The 20,431-nt window shown below is 37.3% G+C and overlaps 4 protein-coding genes and 1 long non-coding RNA gene across 12 annotated transcripts; 2 read left to right on the forward strand and 3 right to left on the reverse strand.

Moving 5' to 3' along the window:
• Positions 1 to 2,484: 2,484 nt before the first annotated feature.
• Positions 2,485 to 3,120, reverse strand: LOC123469339. The gene is made up of 2 exons (XR_006642562.1): positions 2,958 to 3,120; positions 2,485 to 2,888 (listed from the first exon to the last, which is right to left on the reverse strand). It is a non-coding gene; the product is annotated as an uncharacterized LOC123469339 (long non-coding RNA).
• A 1,131-nt stretch (positions 3,121 to 4,251) lies between these two features.
• LOC116929132 (60S ribosomal protein L19) lies at positions 4,252 to 5,506 on the forward strand. Its single transcript, XM_032936288.2, has 4 exons — positions 4,252 to 4,368; positions 4,713 to 4,819; positions 4,877 to 5,149; positions 5,207 to 5,506. The coding sequence occupies exons 1-4, from the start codon at positions 4,364 to 4,366 to the stop codon at positions 5,410 to 5,412; spliced, it is 591 nt and encodes a 196-aa protein (XP_032792179.1). The 5' UTR covers positions 4,252 to 4,363; the 3' UTR covers positions 5,413 to 5,506.
• A 196-nt stretch (positions 5,507 to 5,702) lies between these two features.
• On the reverse strand, positions 5,703 to 8,968 carry LOC116929110 (ATP-dependent RNA helicase SUV3 homolog, mitochondrial). 3 transcript variants are annotated; one of them, XM_032936276.2, is made up of 7 exons: positions 8,194 to 8,957; positions 7,905 to 8,127; positions 7,534 to 7,819; positions 6,506 to 7,466; positions 6,322 to 6,443; positions 6,066 to 6,255; positions 5,703 to 5,996 (listed from the first exon to the last, which is right to left on the reverse strand). In XM_032936276.2, the coding sequence occupies exons 1-7, from the start codon at positions 8,453 to 8,455 to the stop codon at positions 5,746 to 5,748; spliced, it is 2,295 nt and encodes a 764-aa protein (XP_032792167.1). In that variant the 5' UTR covers positions 8,456 to 8,957; the 3' UTR covers positions 5,703 to 5,745. The 3 variants fall into 3 exon arrangements, with proteins under 3 accessions (XP_032792167.1, XP_032792175.1, XP_032792158.1); XM_032936284.2 differs by having other exon boundaries at positions 8,190 to 8,346; XM_032936267.2 differs by having other exon boundaries at positions 5,703 to 6,255; positions 8,194 to 8,968.
• A 134-nt stretch (positions 8,969 to 9,102) lies between these two features.
• LOC116929076 (echinoderm microtubule-associated protein-like 2) lies at positions 9,103 to 16,623 on the forward strand. Of its 6 annotated transcripts, XM_032936247.2 has the most exons (23): positions 9,103 to 9,121; positions 10,203 to 10,267; positions 11,598 to 11,687; positions 11,753 to 11,808; positions 11,897 to 12,154; positions 12,228 to 12,387; positions 12,475 to 12,543; positions 12,697 to 12,752; positions 12,825 to 12,924; positions 13,109 to 13,218; positions 13,292 to 13,331; positions 13,433 to 13,505; positions 13,586 to 13,687; positions 13,751 to 13,855; positions 13,959 to 14,153; positions 14,225 to 14,270; positions 14,450 to 14,610; positions 14,795 to 14,911; positions 14,997 to 15,275; positions 15,339 to 15,455; positions 15,545 to 15,632; positions 15,745 to 15,971; positions 16,047 to 16,623. In XM_032936247.2, the coding sequence occupies exons 3-23, from the start codon at positions 11,605 to 11,607 to the stop codon at positions 16,173 to 16,175; spliced, it is 2,571 nt and encodes an 856-aa protein (XP_032792138.2). In that variant the 5' UTR covers positions 9,103 to 9,121; positions 10,203 to 10,267; positions 11,598 to 11,604; the 3' UTR covers positions 16,176 to 16,623. The 6 variants fall into 6 exon arrangements, with proteins under 6 accessions (XP_032792138.2, XP_032792152.2, XP_032792146.2 ...); XM_032936261.2 differs by lacking the exon at positions 9,103 to 9,121 and having other exon boundaries at positions 9,325 to 10,267; positions 12,475 to 12,537; XM_032936255.2 differs by lacking the exon at positions 9,103 to 9,121 and having other exon boundaries at positions 9,325 to 10,267; positions 11,603 to 11,687.
• Positions 16,214 to 17,234, reverse strand: LOC116929151 (protein lin-52 homolog). The gene is made up of 4 exons (XM_032936312.2): positions 17,073 to 17,234; positions 16,941 to 17,012; positions 16,763 to 16,876; positions 16,214 to 16,518 (listed from the first exon to the last, which is right to left on the reverse strand). The coding sequence occupies exons 1-4, from the start codon at positions 17,107 to 17,109 to the stop codon at positions 16,370 to 16,372; spliced, it is 372 nt and encodes a 123-aa protein (XP_032792203.1). The 5' UTR covers positions 17,110 to 17,234; the 3' UTR covers positions 16,214 to 16,369.
• Between the last annotated feature and the right edge of the window lie 3,197 nt (positions 17,235 to 20,431).

Below are 20,431 nucleotides of genomic sequence, written 5' to 3' on the forward strand. Positions count from 1 at the left end.
TAGGATTAGTGAATGTATAAATTTTTAAGTGTTTAGAAGCTTTAAATTTGATTAGTTTTTCCACGTTGATTTTGATTAAGAGGTATCTATTGTGGCATTGTAAAAATTAACACACTTTCAACAGGTAACTTATTTAAATTTTAATGTTATAGCTGCATCACTCTTTATTTTCTTTTCAGGTATGAATCCACTAGGTTGAGGGCACAACCACATTGAATAGTATTAAAGCACCTTCTTAGTAATCATAACTAAGACTATACCATTAAAGCTATTTGTTTTTATTTACAAATGTATTAAATAATGAAACATCAAAATTTGTTTGTTTCTTTGTATTTGTTTATGTTGTTTTGAATAAAACACTTTGCTTCTTTTAAATACATTGGTTTTTTTGTCTTGGTTCATAATTCTTGGTAATTTAAAACGTTGGTAATAATAAGTAAAGTTGAATTCATTTGATTGCGCGTTATCAAATGGCGCCGAATGGTGCCGGGGGGGCCGGGGGTACATTTATTGTATTTGGGTTCTTAAACTATAAAATCGAAGTAAATATCATATTAAAACGTGCTAGGATAATAGGAATATCAAAATAGTTTTTGTTTATTTTGGTATATATTAGTAACCAAACAACGTACCCAAATTCTGCTAAATGTCATAAAATAAAATATTAATTACGTTCTAGTTTTCAGGGATTTACATAAATTTACGTCATCGATAGGTATTTAAAGGGCTATCTATTTGGCGATTTCATGAAAAATATTGAATGGAAGAAAATTCCAATGAACAATTTTTGCGTTTAATCGATCAAGCGCAATATTGGACCTAAGCGACAAAACGCAAAAATTTATTCAATGGAATTTTTTCCATTTCAATATTTTTTGAATTCGCCAAATGAGCCCTTTAAATACCTATCATTGACGTAAACTTATGTAAATCCGCTAAACTTAGAACGTAATTAATTATTTTATTTTTGAATTTTGGGAAGGAAACAGATTTTTGGTACGTTGTTTGGTTACTAATATATCCAAATAAACATAAACTTATTTTGTATTTTATTATTCTAGCACGTTTTAATATGATATTTTACTTATTTTTATAGTTTAAGAACCGCAAATTCAATAAATGTACCCCTTGGCCCTTCCCCATCCTTGCGGCGGCATTTGTAACGCGCGTATTCAAATTTGAATTCTAACTTTTACTTATTATTATTCAACGTTTTAAATTACAGAATGTTGTGAACATAAAAAACTCAATGTATTTTAAAGAGTAAGGTAGTGTTTTATTCATAAACAACATAAAGCAAATACAATAGTGGTGACAATTGTTTTGATTGTTTTTATTTAATTACATTTGTAATTGAAAATACATAATTAGTTTAATGGTTGTCTTAGTTATTGATGGTAGGCTAGAGGTTGCTTTTATTGACTATTCATTGTTGGTTGTTGCCCTCAACCTAGTGGGATTCTACCTGAAAGGGAAAATAAAGAGTGATGTGGGCTATACTTAAAATTTTGTGAAATAAGTTACCTGTTTGTAAGTGTGTTATTTTTTCATGCCCAATGATTACCTTCTTAATCAAAGTGTACTTCCAACGTGGATGGAAACACACTGATGAATTTAAGCTTTGGCTAGTAACACTGTAAAAATTTTATACATTTCACTAATCCTAAATAAATTGTTAATTGGTAAAAATTCATTATATTCCTATCATAATATATTTTTCTTCTGTTCTAATGTCAATTTGTTTGTAGGTCTAAAGAAATAAAATGCAAATTTTTTTCACTAAAAAGTTTATTCTTTTAAACATATATATAGATTTTAAAATACAAACACAAATACAACTAACTTTAAAACCAAATAAAAAAACAAAACAATAAACATAATTTTTGACAGCTGTAGCGTCCTTCTGTCGCTGAGGCCACATCTAATAATAATAAGTGTCGTCCGGACGATAGTGTCATCTGGCGATAGGCGTCGTCTGGACGATAGTGTTCCTATTGGCCAAGTGCGCTTTTCTTCGTGTCCATTTGTTTCAGCACTACTTTCTTATTTTCACAAGCACTCGGATTGTACAATAATCGATGTTTAGCTGACAGCTGATCGAGCACAACTGACAGTACAAATATGGCCTAAGGCAGGCTGAACCTCACCACCAGTAACAAACCCCGTATTTTATTTTTTTATTTATTTATATTTTTCCTTAGAACTGATGAAAACTTTGTAAATGTAAATTTTGTAACTGCTCTTTAAACGAATGACTTATTTTGTAACTTTTCAGTTTAACAAATGAACTTGAAGATCCCACGGTACGGCAATATCACGATATGTCATTATATTTTTAAAAACTTTGGGTGTTTTACTTCAATTTTTGTTGCTGTTAGATAATATAAAGGTGCATGTAAGAAAAGACCCAAATGCAAACTAAGGAGATCCTAGGGTTGAAGTTTATTACTCAAAAAGGCAGAAACATGTTTCTGCCTTTCGCATATGATATGTATATCATATGCGTCCACCATAGATGTTTCCATGTTTCTGTCCATAGCAGTGGAGCAAGTTTGTTTTACGCCCAAAACCGATCTTTTTTCCATGATTATCCATAACATAAAATTTCCAGCATATCGAGGCCACGCCCAGATCGGAAATGTCTTTACGAAGCTTTCATTTGGATCTATTTCACACCAGATAAGTAGGAAGTTCTCTGTTTTTTGCAACTTTTCACTGATGGTGTTTTCGCTCTGAGATTCTTTAAGCAGCAAGCTTTCTATTGTTTTCAGTCTGTTGTGGAGCTTACTACGAAGTTTTTGGGCCTACTTTTAAGGCTGTTCATGCGCGGTAATCATTGCATTTCAATTCTTTCTAGAGTGACGAATGACTTTCAGAAATCCATTCACCTTTTTATAATAAAAGGTTAAAAAAATTCTAGAGCAATAGTTACTGAAGAGGAAAGCATAAATACACACATGTTATTTAAAAATTGTCTTTGCTGTTCCATCAATCTCATTGTTTAATTCACTACTGACATTGCCATTTGTTCCCTACAAAGTAAATTTCCTTTTTGTCGAGGAAGGAAGAGACCACTGTCTGTACTGCGTGCTGCGTCGCCTGTAGGAGAAATTATTATCATTGGGACATCGAAAACCTTATTGTAGATACCAACAACGTTTTTTAAACGTTGAAATGTCGACGTTGACTGAGTGATAAATACCGAGCTTTCACAAAATAAAAATTATGTGAATTTTTTCAATGGATGGCAAGCTTTTAATTACATACAGGTAGAATATAGTGATGCTGTGTGCGACAATGCAATGGTCAAATTTGTCACTGGGTCGGCGGTATATTTAAACGATAGACTAGGATTGTTTTTTTTTTTGCTTTCAGAATAATTTCTTCTTAAAATCCAGTAGGTCTACATTTGTTAATTGAAATCTTTTACTCATTATTATATCATTCTTAGCTACCGCTATGTTCTAGTCGTTCCTTGAATCCAAAATTATTTAATTATGGTGGCAATTTTTTACCAACAGTGTCTAGGCTGTCAGATTGTTTTGGTTTAACAATGGTGTTCAGTCCAGATGTTGAATGCAGAGTCATAGATTAGAATCTAGACTGGACTATCAAGTATTTCATGTTAAACGCCTGTAAATAAGCCACGCCCCACGTCACTTTTCGCAAACCAGATTTTTATGGATGCTCCTTCCGACTGTACTGCACCAGGTGCACTACAATGCAAAACGGAAAACGCTATTCGTTCCAAGTCAAACATCCGCTTGGTGCAGCATAATCGGAGGGAACGAGGTTTGCAAAAAGTGAGGTAGGGCGTAAAGGAGTAGTTTGACCATCTAATCTATGACTCTGTTGAATGTTAGTGCTGAGATGGCAGCACTAACGTGCAAGATTTTCCTAAAACAGAATGCCTTATGTTAAATATCTATGTCCATTACTGCTTTCACACCTTTCATGCATTTGTCCATTCTCGAATGAATATATAACTTTTACCGTTATCGAAAAGTGTGTTCTTAATGAGCATTAAAATGATTCCTATACAACCAGTTTCGTATTTTTCACCTCCTTCCAAATTATATTGATCTATGCTCTCTCACTCTTTGGTGCTGTTGCCAAATGGTACTACCAACAACTTTCAGTTTTCAAATAAATTTCCATAAAATTTCATTAAAAAGTTAAAACACAGTAAAATTCTTTGTACTTTCTATCCCCAAAAGTCCAATTATGTTAGCAAGAATTTAATAAATCGTGAATTTATCATGGAGGAAGTTGCAACGTTGCCGCTTTGCCTTCTTCCCCATGCCAACCATTTTGTTCTCTCATTCACTTCTTCTGTTGGTGTGCCAGGAGTGGAGTCGGCACCATGAGGTAAAGCAGTTTACAGTTGCTAAAGGAGATTTTTTATATTCCATAATCGTCTTTTGCATAATGTTGAATCACTGTGTTTGTGCAATACGTTCTTTGTTTGTTATTTGCTGGTTTTTTAGCTTAATGTGATTGATCGACGAGTTAACGTAAGGTCTCTGTACGTCAAAAAGGGACTCGAACCATTGCTGTCTTTTCTTGATGGAAGTGCTGGTTAATCGTTGATTGATATCACGATATCTAGTCTTTAAAAGCTTTCAGACTAAATAACTGGATTTTTCTTTGCTTTTTCCATCTCATGTTGTGCCGTGTTTCAAGTTGTAACAATTTCTTCTTTCATGTTGCAGCAACCTACGTCTCCAGAAGAGGCTCTCTGCCTCAGTTATGAAATGTGGCAAACGAAAAGTTTGGCTTGACCCCAACGAAGTTAATGAAATAGCAAATGCTAATTCAAGTAAGTGCAGCAACCTATTGCTTAATTTGTTTCATTACATCAATTGATTGTTTGTAGGACAAAACATTCGTAAATTGATCAAGGATGGTTTGATCATCAAGAAACCAGTTGCTGTTCATTCTAGAGCACGTGTCCGTAAGAACACTGAAGCACGCCGTAAGGGAAGACATTGTGGCTTCGGTAAGAGGAAAGGTACTGCAAACGCGCGTATGCCTCAAAAGCTCCTCTGGATTCGTCGTATGCGAGTGTTGCGTCGTCTCCTTAAACGATACAGGGAAGCCAAGAAAATCGATCGGCATTTGTACCATAACTTGTACATGAAGTCAAAGGGTGAGTGTTTGCGTTGAACTAAAATTTGAAACAGTGTTATATTTCATTGTGTTATAGGTAATGTCTTCAAGAACAAGCGTGTATTGATGGAGTTTATCCACAAGAAGAAGGCAGAGAAGGCCCGCAGCAAGATGTTGAGTGATCAAGCTGAAGCTAGACGGTTGAAGGTGAAGGAAGCTCGCAAACGACGAGAAGACCGCATTGTTCAGAAGAAACAAGAGCTGATCAAGGCCTTCCAAAAAGAGGAAGAGAGCAAGAAGTGAAGCTGAACTGTTCAATTGTTGAATCTGCCATATGATTGTCTGTTAACATGGATGTATGTCTAATGTCGGATAACAATACAGTTGGTTTCCTTTATATTTGTTTTAGACTGAAATCTTTTTTTCTGCAGTATTCGAAACAATAAGTATTTCGGATAATGCAGTCGACGTTTTCTATTTGGCTGAATTTCTGATTGCCAGCAATAATACTTGTTGCGATTCTTTTCATGCTGTTGTGGGAACGATGGCAAGTATCTAAACTTAATGTTCATTAATGTTAATGAGAATCCTCGTCACAATTTGACCGTTTATTCCTAAAATGACCGACAAACAACACTACGTTCGACGTTTTCTATTGAACCTTCTAGTATTCAACGGGTCGTTCTTGCTATGCTTAGCTGGATTCGATTTATCTACAATACCATTTGATGCCTCAAACGATTCTTTTTCACAATCTTTCTGGAACTGCCATTCTTTCTTCAATTCCTCCAACATTTTAGGTGTTAAAAGACCTTCGGAAAGCAGACGATCGGCTATTCGTCCATGGGATGACAACGGGTTACCGCTGGCAATTGCATTGCGGTCATCTACATGTTTCAGTAAAAAATTACAACATGGTTGTATAATAAAAGATAATGGGGTCATCATTTTCTTACGTGAATACAGGGTTTTCTTTGTAAAAAGGACAGGTCGGTTTTCTTCTGCCTCGACTGCTTGGCTAGTACCACTACTGACTTTAGTTTCAGAATTGATCAAGAGCCGAGTAAGTTGAGCCACACCTGCTTGAATTAAACAGTCAAGTTCCTTTTGCATATCACGAACCAAACTGGCGTCCGGGAACAAGTCCTGTTTAATAATAAGAAATTTAAAGAAGACGTTTTAGCATTTTAAAATTAAAAACGATAAACTAACCTGGAAACGATAACTCAACCAGAGATAAAGATCGAGTACATCGAAGACGGATTCTAAGTGAACTAAATCTAACAGCGTGTTCGGACAAGCAAACGGCAAGCCGATCTGTCGACCCAACCAATCTGATAAACGTTGACGTGTTAAATACAACTATGGTAATGTTTCAAGTATGAGATTATCTTACCGAATGAAAGGACTTCGTTTCTGCTATACTGACGCGCAAACTTCAAAAACATGGAGCAAACGAATGGTATTTTTCGATTGATTGGAGCACAACAAAACACGTAACGCGCTCGTAAAGGAAGAGGCACATGTTGAATCATGTCAGCTAAGAATTTGAAATCATCAATATTGCAAATGAAATAAAGGGAATCGTCAACCGTTGACAGATTCACAAATATATCTATCAAATTGGATAAGTTAGCATGTGGCAAATGATAGGCATAGAGTTCAATTTGCTCAGCCGTTGGATGCAACCCAACTTGAGTGATAGGCTCTGGATGTTGAGATAACAATCGCTTGAGAGTGGGTAAGTCTTCGTTCTTCATTGTTGTAACATAACCGGTAGAAAACTGAGTTCCATAACGACCAGCTCTCCCCGCAATTTGTAAAGCTTGGGAGGTGGTGATTGTATCCATTTCCTTCTCTCCTTTTTCATTAACTGTAGGTTTGATCAGGGAATTGAATATGACGCGGCCAATATTCAAATTCAGTCCCATGCCGATGGCATCAGTAGCTACTAGAACTTTGCAGGGGTGATCCGGATCATTGAATTTCTTGGCTTGTGCTAATTTGGTTCCAGGTGGTAGAGAACCATATATAACTGCACATTCAATCCCCATTGCTTCAATTTGTCTTGTGGACCAGAATATGTCTTGTTTGTTGAAACATACCAAACAGTCTCCTGGTCTGATTTTCTCAAGAGTTCCAAGTGAAGACTCTTCTATCATTAGTTCAGTAAGACGTTTGTACCGACGTAGTTCAACTTCTTCACTGGCACTCATGATAATCTCTTTAACAACATCAATCGCCGCGGCTTCACCGCAAACATGTACCTCCTCTGCAGCAACGCCTAACAACGCTCTGGTCCATGCCCAACCTCGACTAGGGTCTTTCAGCATTTGAATTTCATCAATAACAGCTACCTTAAGAATTTCAATAATAGTTTAGTTCCACACCCCAAATATATATATAAAGCATTTGAAAGCATACTTCATATGGAGTGTTCACAGAGACCATTTCTACAGTACATGATACATGTGAAGAAGGAGTTTTGTTAACACTAGCAAAATTCCTTTCTTCTCCAGTTACTAGATCACATGGAACCCCACGCTGATTACTTTTGTAATACACTTCAGATGCTAGAAGTTTCAGAGGTCCACAATACACTCCTGATTTTGAGTTGAAAAATCGTTCAAGGGCATGGAAGGTTTTTCCACTGTTTGTTGGACCAGAATGAAATATAATTTTTCGTGTTAAAGCTCTGGCTTCTGGGTACCTAAAATAGAACAAAAGTTCTCGTAATGAGTAATTTCTTGGGCAAAATATAATAATTGCTATAAAATAAATAATTTCATTGCTACCAATTTGCCGGAAGTCGAAGATCAGAGATTTTCTTTAAATCATCGAGACATTCTAGATGAGGAAACACTTGCTTTGCATGTCGAACAAAGTATGGTAGCAAGCTGTCTAGATGACAAGCTCCTGCTATAATGTCACTAAATGTGACATGTAAATCAACTGGTAACTTGTCTATTTCAAGACAGAACTTCCTGAAGCTGAGGTATGTCTGATGGTAAATATAATCTAAAAAAGATTTTTTGGTTAGTTTTCATCAGGGAAAAAGTATAATGAAAAATCCTGATTACACACTATCAATTCCATTCTCTGTGGCTGCTGCTTTAATTTCTCTTCGTTGATAGAATTTTGCTAACCATTTCACTACTTCTTCCTTGTCAAGTTTCCCTGTTAATTCGGCACCGACATTTAAATCGTCTGGCCCAGATTTTACAGGCAGTGGGACCATTAATTGTGAAAGTGTTGGCATTGTTTTTTTCTGCCTTACAATCCTATGGTAATTGGTATAGGAAAATACACGTTTTCCAAAATACTTTACGATTCCATTCATAAACATGGCGATTAAATGTGGATAACTTGAATCTAAAGAAATTTTTCGATCTCAGTTTGTAAACAAGCCGACTAAAACGGGCTTCAAACCATGCTTAGAAATAATGTTTGAATTTTCCGAAGGGAATATTTGAGTAAAATGTGGAATGAGTTGCTGCAGGGTAAAGAAGGTAAATATGGGTTTCCCTGCGGTTCGCTTTTAATCTATGCGGTCGCTAGTCCATTGTGGTTGTAATGGGAATTCTTTGCTTGGGAATTTCTGTTGGTTCTGCGTTGTTTCTCTCAGTACGTATTGAAGCTTACTTTCGGCCACTGCTGGGACACACTTTAACTGGAACAACTACCGACAATTTTTTATTTCGTTTGATTTTCATATGGGTTTGTAGAACCATCTTGTGAGAACTTTTGTAGTCGTATGATTCAAAGTTTATTTTATTTTCTTCCTTCCTCTATTAACTTCCAAAAAATTGATCCTATGAAACCAACAAATGATCCTATGAAAAGAACGGATAGTAGTGATTAATTCATAGTATCGTCCACCACACATGGTCGTGGGTAGGGCTTAGGGCAAAATCATATTGGTTTTTCTAAACTAGTTCATGATAAATCAAGGCGCTTTTCACAGTGGAGGTGATCCATCGGCGGAGAATGGGAGGAACACTACAACGTGGAGGTATGTAAAGTGTGGAGTATGAGGTAGGCAAAGTGCGTGATTTCTGTGACTACTACGCGTAAACAAATAAAAGAGAGTGAAACGAACGATCTTGTTTGGCAGGCCGCACGACGTTACACAATCAGTTTGGTCTTCTGCTTTGCCAGATTGAAATTTTCTCTCTTCTCGGTTTTAGGTGTGTTATTGGTAGTTATCAATAGTTATCTATTGAACATTAGCTTTCACTCCTGATTGTCAACAACCGGAGTTTAGTACGCGTACTTAGTCCGAAACTACTTTAGATACATTTACGTATTTTTCAGTATTGTTTTCAAGTTGTTATCCCAATGTCTAGACGATCAATATTCCAATGTTTAACGATAACAGATATGCTAGCATTCTTTAGCCTTTATAGTTTTGAATCCCTCGATCTATTTGCGGGGATTTTATTGAAAAATGAAACGTAACTGCGCCTTTAGTTTGTACATAGACTGGATGAAAACCTGGTCACGGGTAAAAATGAGCGGAAACCGGACTGATAGTTTAAAGTTTGAGGTATCAAATAGATTTTAACAATCAAATAGATTATAATAGAAACAGAACGCTCAGTAATGCACAGATTCTTGGAAAATGCTGTAACTGCTGATGTATCGACGATTGTTCGAGTGGTAGAAATTTCCCCCACAAAGTTCCATGTGGGTCTGCTATTCTGTCACAGTTGAGATTAAAGATAATTTGGATTTGTGATGTCTTTATAACATGCGTATGTTTGAATTTTACATTTTCCGTTCCCTTATCGTTTGTTACCGAAAAAGATAGTCCCATTCCCTGTTTCCAGAAGGCAGTAGTTTCGCATAAGAGCCGCCATTGGAGCCACTAGTGTAACTACCGGAAAATAAAAAGTTCTTTTAATCCGGTGTTGCCGGTACCGGCAAAGGAGATAGTGATTCGTCGGGCTATTACAATCTAGTAAGCTTCAAAGTGTGGGCTATGTCTGTGCGCCGTAGCTGCGGCAGTGAGCTGTGAGGAGTGACGGAATCCACGAGAGAGTGTGCAGTAGTTTTGAGAAGCAGTTATGCTCTACATAGTCTCCTCTTTTCAGAAATACTTGTGCCTTTTTTGGGAACAGTGAATACGGATTACTGAGCAGACAGCTTGATTGCTAAGGTGAGCCAATTTACTGTGATTTTTACCGATAGCGAGTAGACCACTATGTTCGCTGACAATCATTTAACGACTTTACCATATAAGCTGTATCTAAACTGAACACCTTTTCTCTCTCTCCCTCTCTCTCCCCAAAGATGTAAAGCCAGACAGGTTTTCTTGCCTATGGAACGAATGTTTAGAAAATTTTGTTGTTGACAATGCAGTAGAGAACGCGAACCTGTATGATTCTAGCAGACTAATAACTAACACTTGAATCATCATATATTCTTCTCATTTTTAGTACATTTGTTTCAATCCTGTTTGCAATTTAGTGACTTATAATTTTTTAAAGGCGCTTTTTATTTAGAATTAAACATGGAATGCCAATCAATTGTTATTACACAAATAATGTCATAAAAGTATAAAGTTAAATCTTGAAAATGTGATTTTGCCTTGAACCAGGTTTTTCTATAAGGCCAAGTGTTGCACCGTTATTAGAAGTCAGGGGAGTAAATTTGCATTAGGTTGTGGCTTGAGTTGCTAACATGTTGCATTCCATTAGTCGTTTGGCTTCACCAAGCGATTGTCAACGAACCGTTGACCTAAATAAAGGGGAGCAACAGGTGTGCCAACAGAGCAATGAGGATGTTTCAGTCTAGTTTAGGAAGTGAGAAGTAAAAGGGAGAGGTACTGACAGTGCACATCACGCTTAAAGTACTTTGAATCTCAATTGTTACTATTAATATAAAGTTAGAATGCACCTTTTTTTTTTTTTTTTTTTTTATGGTTGTGGAGAGGGGGAGTGTTCATTGAAGCGTCGAAGAAAACCTGTGCAAAACCCTTCGAGTTTACTTTAGTAGGCTGGGAGGGCGAGCGTGGGAGGGTTGCTGGCTGTTTCCCAATGGAATTCAAAGTCATTGGGGCGAACCAAGAATATCAAGTCCTAACAGCCATTCTTTCCGATCTGATCTATCAGGTACAAACTTGTAAATTCCGAATTCTTTTGAGCGGGGAAAAAAGCTTTAGTGTTAGCCCACAAAGTGTTTGACTGTAAAGTAGTTTTTCCTCTTATACATAAACGTGAATGCCTGCAATCGTAGGATGTTAATTATGCAACAATATATTTCCTCCATTAAAAGCAGCTATCGATTGCAGGGAGAAAGTTGGAGTTTCATTTATTCGTTTTTTTTTTTTGCTTGCCGTTAAGTTTTACGTAACACACATAAATTGGTGTGCTCGTTTCTGAGACTTCTGACCCGACTTTCATTCAAAAAAGAAAATGAATTCGTTGTAAAGGTGATCTCAGTTGGAATTGTCCTTATTTTTCTTATTTTTCTCTTTTTGTGCTTAGTGTAGCGATGGAGAACGATCAGGATCTTCGTGATCGTATAAATTCTTTAGAAAAGAGGCTAGATGACCAAAATGATGAAATGGTGTGCCTGTAAGTAGTTAATCGTTTTACTTTAAAATTGTTTCACCTTGTCTAAAACTTACTGATTTATCAAGTCGTTCCACTTTGGCCGACGCGTTGCGTCGAATTGGTGCAATAGAATCTCGGAGAGGTTAGTAAACATCCTGTTATTTTTGTCTAATTGTCCAGAGGAATAGAGGATGCTTTTCATTTTTAAATTTCGTTTCAAACTGTTCTAGGTTCCAGCCCGTCCAAAGAACCAGTTCATCGTCGTTTGGCTCAAAGCGTGAGCTCATTGACGGATTGCAATACACCCAACTCATCTCAAATACCACGTGACGTGTCTCGACGTCAATCATCCTCTGCTAATGCGACAATCGCACACAGCCGGAATTCCAATATGTCTCGGTCAAATGGGTCACTAGTGTCCGAATGCCCAAGCTCTAGCAGTGCATCGCCGGCACCGTCACCGTCTCCGACGTCACGGCCACAACATGGTATACTCTCCCGCTGAAAGATTTTGCGTCGTCATTCGTGACATAGACCCTACATTTGTTTTCCATTCATCAGTACAGTTCAACAGTTTGATTTCCGATATTGGACACGGTAGAACCAGAACGCCTAATTCTTCTATGCGGACATCGTTTGTGTCAACATCAAATAGCCTGCAAACCGCTAAGCGGTGGAGTTCAACCAGTGACTTTGTACCCACCAACGGCCTCATCTCAAGGTGATTTTTTAAAAATTATTATTATTGAATTAATGTTGTCGTAGTCAAGCTTCTTTTAACCTAGTCTGAACCTTTTCCTTGTGATAGAAAATCAGATTCCAATTCGTTGCTTAACCTCAACGCAAAATATCCTGTTGGAAACATGACGAGGTATGGGTAAGTTGCTTTAAAATTTACAATTTCACGCCAAACCCGAAATTTTGTAGAAAAGTAACTCATAACTCAAAGCACTAACACTTTCGGCAACATATTTGTCTTATCAAAGGTTTATTTATCAAAATAAAACTCATTATCTCCAAATGTTTGCAGGACGCGCAGCGCCGTTTACAGCAGTGACGAAGGCTTCGTCAAGTTTCCCTTTAAAGGAAATTATTGCATACCATCCGTTTAATAGCATTCAACTTTTGTGATAACATTTGGATTATTGCTATACGTAGGTCGCAACATCAATCTTTACATTCCCAGCGCACAACGCGAAAAATATTCGGCGTCGCAGACTTTGCCACTCCCGGAAGCAAAACTAAAAATGGAATGGGTGTATCCTTTTTGAACGAAAACATAATTCCCGCCAAATAATTAGGCTTTTAACTTAAATCGTTATTTACACAACGATATCTTTTCTGTTATAACGTAATCACGTGACACAATAAGAGTGTCATCATTATTTGAAGATTAAAAAAGCAAGCACATTTTATTCGCCTTAACTCTGATCGTTTTGAAGTTATGGATATCGCGGAAAGGACTGCCGATCAAATTTGCATCTTATTCCAACCGGCGAACTAGTCTACTGCATTGCGGCTATTGTCGTACTTTTCGACGCCGAAGAGCACGGTACTGAATGTTCTTACAGCTATGTAACAGCGAATTTTTTTACATTGTTTGTTAACGGCTCTTCAATTTCTAGGACAGCGATTTTATCTTGGCCATACCGGCGACGTGAAATGGTATCACCTTCACCTATATTTTTTTATCCCACAGGAAAATCTGTAACGTTAACTTTCGCTTCGGCCCTCCTTTGTAAATGTTTTATCTCCCTATGATTCAGCTTAGCTATTCATCCGAACAAGTTATTGATTGCGTCCGGTCAAGCAGCTGGTCGAGATCCTTACGAAGGCACGGTAGGTCTCCACGTCATCGACAAATTACCTTTTTTGGAAATTCATTTTCCTAGAAACATTTTATGTTCGGCTTGTTTTAGCCCCATGTTCGAATATGGAATTCGGTCAGCCTTCAAACCCTTTTTGTACTTGGGCAAGGAGACTTTGGCAAATCTGTTTCTTGCGTTGCTTTTTCAAAAGCGGTATGTATTCTACGATTTCGGGTTCAAAGTTAATTATCTATTGAAACGATTTTACTTTTATAGGATGGTGGCAGTATGTTACTGATTATAGATGAGTCGCCAGATCAAACGTTATCCTTGTGGGAGTGGCAAAAGGGTGAAAGAGGGCAAAGAATTGCGGAAACAAGGGTATTGTTTATACTAGTTCAAGAATTAATCTTGGCCATGGTCGCACACCCATTCATTGATGTTATCTTTATTTTCTTAACTTATGTCGCCATCACGTGTGTAGTGCTCTTCGGATTTGGTGGTGGCAGTTGAATGGAATCCCGTTCCGAGAGAACGTTTCGCTTTTGTTACTAGTGGAAAAGGACACGTATGTTTTTGGTCTCTCGAAAATGGTACCTTAGGCCGCAAGCTAGGCGTCTTCGAATCACGTGATAAGCCAAAATATATTACCTGCCTGGCCTTCGCTGATAACGGAGACGTATGTGCTAAGATTATGTATTTTTAGATTATCAATTGTTTTATTTCAAAATTCTTGTTTGTTCATTCTAGTGCATTACCGGCGATTCCAATGGATCTCTCATAATTTGGTTAAAGGGTAATTTAAACACGCAAAGAAACTCCAAAATTATTTTGTACCTGGTTCAGTTCTGTTTCGCCCCTGCTGTAAGGGCGTAAAGGGAAAATGCGTTACTTATGCGACCATGTCTTCTGTGTTCTCATGATTGTGTGGGAATATTTAATTCTTTTTTAATGATAACGCTTTCCTTTGTGTAGGGTCAAATTTAATTCAGAAAACCATTCGTAACGCGCACGAAGGCCCCGTTTTCTGTTTGCTTACCCTAAAAGACGGGCGGCTTGTCTCTGGAGGCGGTAAAGACGGCCAACTAGTTCTCTGGGATTTGCCATCGTATCGAAGGACGGGGTACATTACTGAAGTAATACTCGCAATGTTTTCTTCTATTCTCTACCGACCTGACCCTTTCCGTCTAGGCTTCTCATTACTTTCCGTTCAACGCTCCCACATTATTCGAAATTTTTATATTTTTTGTTATTTATTTATTTTTTGATTTATTTTTTTTTTCCCTTTTTTTCCCTCTTTTTTTGCGAAATAAAATTTAGATTCCGGAGAAGTATGGAAATGTGCGCGTTGCTGTTCAAGGAAAAGGATCGCAGATCTTAGTCGGCACGACGCGGAACTGCATATTGAGAGGCAGCTTCGACATACCATTTACACCTGTACGGTATTACCTAATAGAATCGGGAATAAAGTTTGACATGAGGAGAGCCCTTATTAATAAAGTATGATCCGCGGCTATTACAGTTAATGGTTGGTCATACGGAGGAATCAACGGGCTTGTGCGTTCATCCCTCCCAATCGCAGTTTTTGTCTTTCGGCTACGATGGACGACTTCAACTCTGGGACACCATGAGTCGTACCATAATTTGGGGCAAAGATATCAGAGACCCGATACAATCTGCCTGTTTTTCGCCTGAAGGCCAAGTACTTGTTATTGCCAGCACCTGTGGAAAATGGTTTGTCATGGATTCACAGACCCGAGATATCTACGCAACGCATATGGATGGCACGGAGCCAGTTCAGGCAACTAACTTGATTTTACTTTACTTAATTTTATTAATCATAATGTATATTGTGTCCATTTAGGTAGTGAAATTTTCGCCAAATGGCAAGATGTTGGCCATCGGATCCAAAGATGCATCGATCTACATCTACCAAGTCTTGGACAAATATCGAAAATATTATAGAGTGGGAAAATGCGTGGTAATCGATGATTTTATACTTTTTACTTTCTTTCGCTGCTGCGTTTAATACATTAACGAATAATAAATATTTAAAAATTGCTGTGACAGGGCCACACGGGTTTTGTCAGCCAAATGGATTGGGCCTGCGATAACTTACATCTTCAGACAAATTCTGGAGATTGTGAATTACTATATTGTAAGTAGAAAATAAAAAATGCATCATACACATGTGTAGTGTTGTGCTACATGTGGTGACTATTATTGCAGGCATAATCACTAATTTGATCTTGTCGACAATCATTTTCTAGGGAATACTGGAGTTTGCCGTCAAATAACGCAACCGTCTAGTATGCGAGATATGGAGTGGAGCTCAGTTACTTGCCCGATTGGCCCCACTTCTTTCGGAGTTTTATCCGAAGGAAGTGAGGGAACTGACGTCAATTCATGTTGCGCATCTCATTCCAGGAGACTTTTAGTCTCAGGAGATGATGGAGGACGCCTTAAGCTGTTCACGTATCCTTCATCTCAACCCAAAGTATGATCCAGTTTTTCTCTTTTCTCCACTTTGTTATGGCATTCACAACGTTGCTTTTGTTTTCTTGATCAACAGTCACCTTGCCATTCCTACCAGGGGCACAGCAACATTTCGTGTGTTTGTTTCTTATCAGATGATACACGAGTTTTGTCGGCTGGAGGCCGAGATTCATCAATAATTCAATGGACTGTGGAAAGTTCGTAGGGTCTTCCTGGGTGTGAAACTGAACGTGAAACTGAACGTGAAGGTGAACTGGGAAGTTTATTGCCTCGCCACGTTTGTTGTGCTATATTTTTAAAGTTAATTTACAGATCTTTTATTCTTGAAAGAAATAATAATATCCAATGCACTAATTTTGTAGCTGTATATCCACATTGTCAAACAAAAATTCCAATGTTTTATAAATTTCTTCTTTTATGAGACGAAAGTATATTTAGATACTTTCCTCTTGTCATTTCTTTGGCTTCTTCAAGACCAAGCTGGTAGGCCAAGTTTTGCAGCTGTTTAACTTCAACTATCAATTCCTGAGCTGTCAACTTAGAATAACCTACAAATTGGATAAAAGATTAGATTTCGGAATGTGTTCGACTGTAGGAAAACTAAAGTTAATAGCACCTGTTGAGCTTAATTAATACAAACAATAAATAATTTTGAGGAATCTCTCAAATTAGATCTGATGAAATGCAGTTTGAAATGCAAATAAAATTCCAGTAAAAACTAGCATAAAAATTCTCTCAGGAAAATTCTATACAATAATAAAGCCTTTTAAATACATATCAAATGGTTCATACGTCCAATCAGGGTGTAGTCATGTTTATCCAATTCCTGTGGAATTATGGATTGGGGTAATGCTGGTATTTCGGGGGATCTCGTGGGTTCAATAACAGAATACTCTATCCCTGGATCTGTTAAAATGTTGATTAGTATAATAATTGAAACTATAATTTTTTTTGTATTTAATTCTATTACAATTTCGTTCAGGCCAAATATCAGGAGATGCACGATCTAGTTTTTCTGTGCTGAGTAGACTTTGTTCCAAATCTGAATTAACATAAAGATAAAATTTTGTTGGAGTTAATCAAGAAACATATATATCTATACCTGATGACGTTTCAGCTTTCATTTTTGTTTTTGACATTTCACATTAAACTACTAACGAGGCTTTCTTTTGGTCTTTTATCTGTTTCAGTACAAAACAAAGTTTGTTTGCATACAAACAAAAGACCAAACCCGCTAAACGGTACACGACGGTCCCTCTATACTCGGCGTTGCCAGTACGTTTAATACAAAAAATAATAGCTGATTGACTGATTAATAGATTTTTTAAAATTCAGATTTAGAACTTATTAAGAATTAGAAATTGGTATTAGAAATTAGGGTAGATCTAGATACCTATGATTCATGGTTTTAAAGAATAGTTATGAGTTACTTAGTGATGATAAAAAATGTTTCGTCCAATCAGAGTAATAGAATACTGGTGTAGCCACGCTTATGGCGGGCCCTCCCATTGCCTTTTTGGCCTGAAAGTCTTTCTGGCCCGTAACGAAAGCGCCACAGCGGCTGTGTTGTGAACTTGTGATGTATTAGTTTTCGCTATGTTTTCGTTCGTTTTCGTCGTCTGTACTTCAGAAAGTAAACAAAAGTGGCTTAATTAATTAGTGTGAAAAAGTAAGAGCATGAAGAGATTTCTTAACAACCCTTAAAACTCAATTCATAGGTGGCGTTACGGTTATGGGACACTTAAATCGATATCTTGCCTCATTTTTACGGAACGCCAAATTACCCCCTAAAATTTCAGCACCTCGGCTAGGGCCATTTATTTTTTTTTGCAGAAAATAATCACCATCCACCCACGCCATCTAGCGGCCACGGTACGCACCTTTTTGAAATCCCACCCACTGGAGGAGGAGCTGAATCACTATCGATTCCTATAACCATTTCCAACCATTAATATCGATTTTATCGTGACAGTGACAATTACATGTGAATGTGTCTGTGATTGTAAATTTGTTTTGGTTTTTCAACATTCATCAATTACTGGTTTTCAATACGGTTCGCTTGTTGAAAACATACCAGTTTATCTCGCCGTTGAAATGGACGAGGCTAAATTAGAGTCTCAGGTCCACAGGTATTTAAGTATGTTCACATTGTTATGAATCTGCATAGTTTTTTTGTTAATATTTTATTTATTTAGATCTCGGTTTCCTGGTTCAGAAATCGCAGATGAAGTTAATATGCCCTACAAGAGGCTTTGGAAATTTATGGCAGAAAGCATATAAGTGTCAGAAATATGTATAGCACAATGTCTTCGGAAGCTCTTCAACTACTCGTGTACCAGATCTGCACTAAGAACGAGGCTTGGAGTTAAAATGGTTGTGAACTCTCATTCACCTTACTAATGATGATTGTCCAGCTGAAGAGTAGGTTGTTCCATTGGTGGAAATCAACACCAACAAATCTGTTACTGACTTCTTAAAAGTAACGAAGATTAACACGTTATGGTATCTTAATCATTATTTGCATAAATTCAGTGCCTCTTGCTTTGATTTTTATTCATTCAGATTTCTGATTGTCTTATGAATTAACACGGAAGATGTCCTGCAACTATATTCCCAATTTTTTTACTACATTTCCATCATTTTGTAATAATAAGCAACATTTGCTTAAAATTGTTTATCTGCTCCAAGGTTGCTTATAAACGATAGGGGTAGGAGAGTTTGTTAAAAATAAAACAATTTCACGTTATGTCTTAGTGTAATTCTGAATTTTTCTGTGTTCAAACCACATTCTGTACCACATAAACAACAGTTTTAAACATAAATTTAACAATAAATTAATTCAATACGTTTTTTTTTCGTTGTGCGGAAGGCTTGCTCTGTACAACGATCAATATGATGCGCCCACGCCGGATTGGAACAGTTTGTTGACAAACGTCACAGTCTACCCCTTCATCTGATGACTCGTAAGGGAGTGATGCCTTTAGGGGTACCAACACGACCAGCTTGCCGGACAAGCGCTGCAATAATGATAAATTAATTTTAGCCACATCAACTAAGGTAGTACCTACTAATTTGAAGTTGAATTTTACCTTAAGCACGGGAGCCGATGGAGTGGAATAATGTTGGATTGTTAGTTGCGACTCACACCCTGGGCTTTTGTACAAATATGAAGCGCTTGACCTCTTCTAGGCGAGGGAAAATCCTTTGAGTGCAATAATATTTAAACAAAATTAATTTCAAGCAATACAAAAAATAGTAAATTAATATACCTTTTAAATACCCGAAGAACGTGATTTGATGAGCCGCCACACTTGAATTCCACATCACATCTCAGGCCCAATCCAGCACGCTCCAAACTACCGTGTTGAGTCGTTCAGGAAGTTCCCGGGCATCGGCTTCTGGAACTAAAAGAGGTCTTTCAGGAAAGTATTTTTTCTTTTTTTTTTCTAAGAAAACGAGATAAAAATAAAATTATTTTCAGTGCGGTAATTTTATAATATAAACCATAAGTAAACTCACCTTTTTTGTTTATTGAAGATTGGGACTTTGTGTCCTATTAAAGCGTCTATTCGCTTTTACACAAGAATGTCTCTTTTTTAAAGGCTTTTTCTTCTTCTTGAATTTTTTTCTTCTGACGAACTGTCCGATGACTGCTTTCCGATGATGAGAAGTTTCACTGGAGCTAGACCTGGCTCTCTTGTCCTTTTTTGTTTTTTGTTTTATTTTTTTTTGGATTTTCTGTTTTTCACTAGTTGAGTATCGCTAGATGAAGCTTCGGATGTCGGTACTTCAGTTACTGCATCATACAGACTCTGGCACCGCTTCCACCAGGTAGTTCTGCTGAACGTGAAGTCGATGGCTGTGGTTGGTGGTAACAGCAGAATGTGGAAAATTGAGAAGTAGGGCCATCAAATCGTGATCGGTTTGGGATCCTCATTCCATTCTCCCAGCACTAACCGGGTGAATCTGCGACACTGAGGACACTTAATGTGGTTTTCATCGACCAGATTCTAAATGACAAAAAAAAACATGAGTGCAATCATCTGAAATCACAGGCATAATCATCACATTAGGTTTTATACGTTGAATACACGTGTACACAGGCAAAAAAAAAAAAAAAAAGAATAAAAAGAGAGTGACTTACAACGCAACACTCCAGACAATATCGATGGTGGCGTTAAGAAATTTTGGGGACGTTCGTCAGACTCATAGCTATTATGGCACACCGAACACATGCCGATTACAGATACAACACTATTGGAGAACGGCATTTTTGGTGAACTTCAGAGTACCAACCATAAGAGACTGATGGTGGTTTGCAGTGTTGCTGCAATTTATACTTTCGAACAACTGGGAAAAGTCCTTGAAACATTTGGGAGGGGGTTGAACTAGGGTAGCATACTAACCTTTTCCCCAACCGCTGGTAAAGGTCATGTAACTCTTTTCGCCGAAGTAAGCTCA

The sequence above is a fragment of the Daphnia magna genome, linkage group LG1, assembly GCF_020631705.1.
Source record: "Daphnia magna isolate NIES linkage group LG1, ASM2063170v1.1, whole genome shotgun sequence".
NCBI classification, from domain to species: domain Eukaryota; kingdom Metazoa; phylum Arthropoda; class Branchiopoda; order Diplostraca; family Daphniidae; genus Daphnia; species Daphnia magna.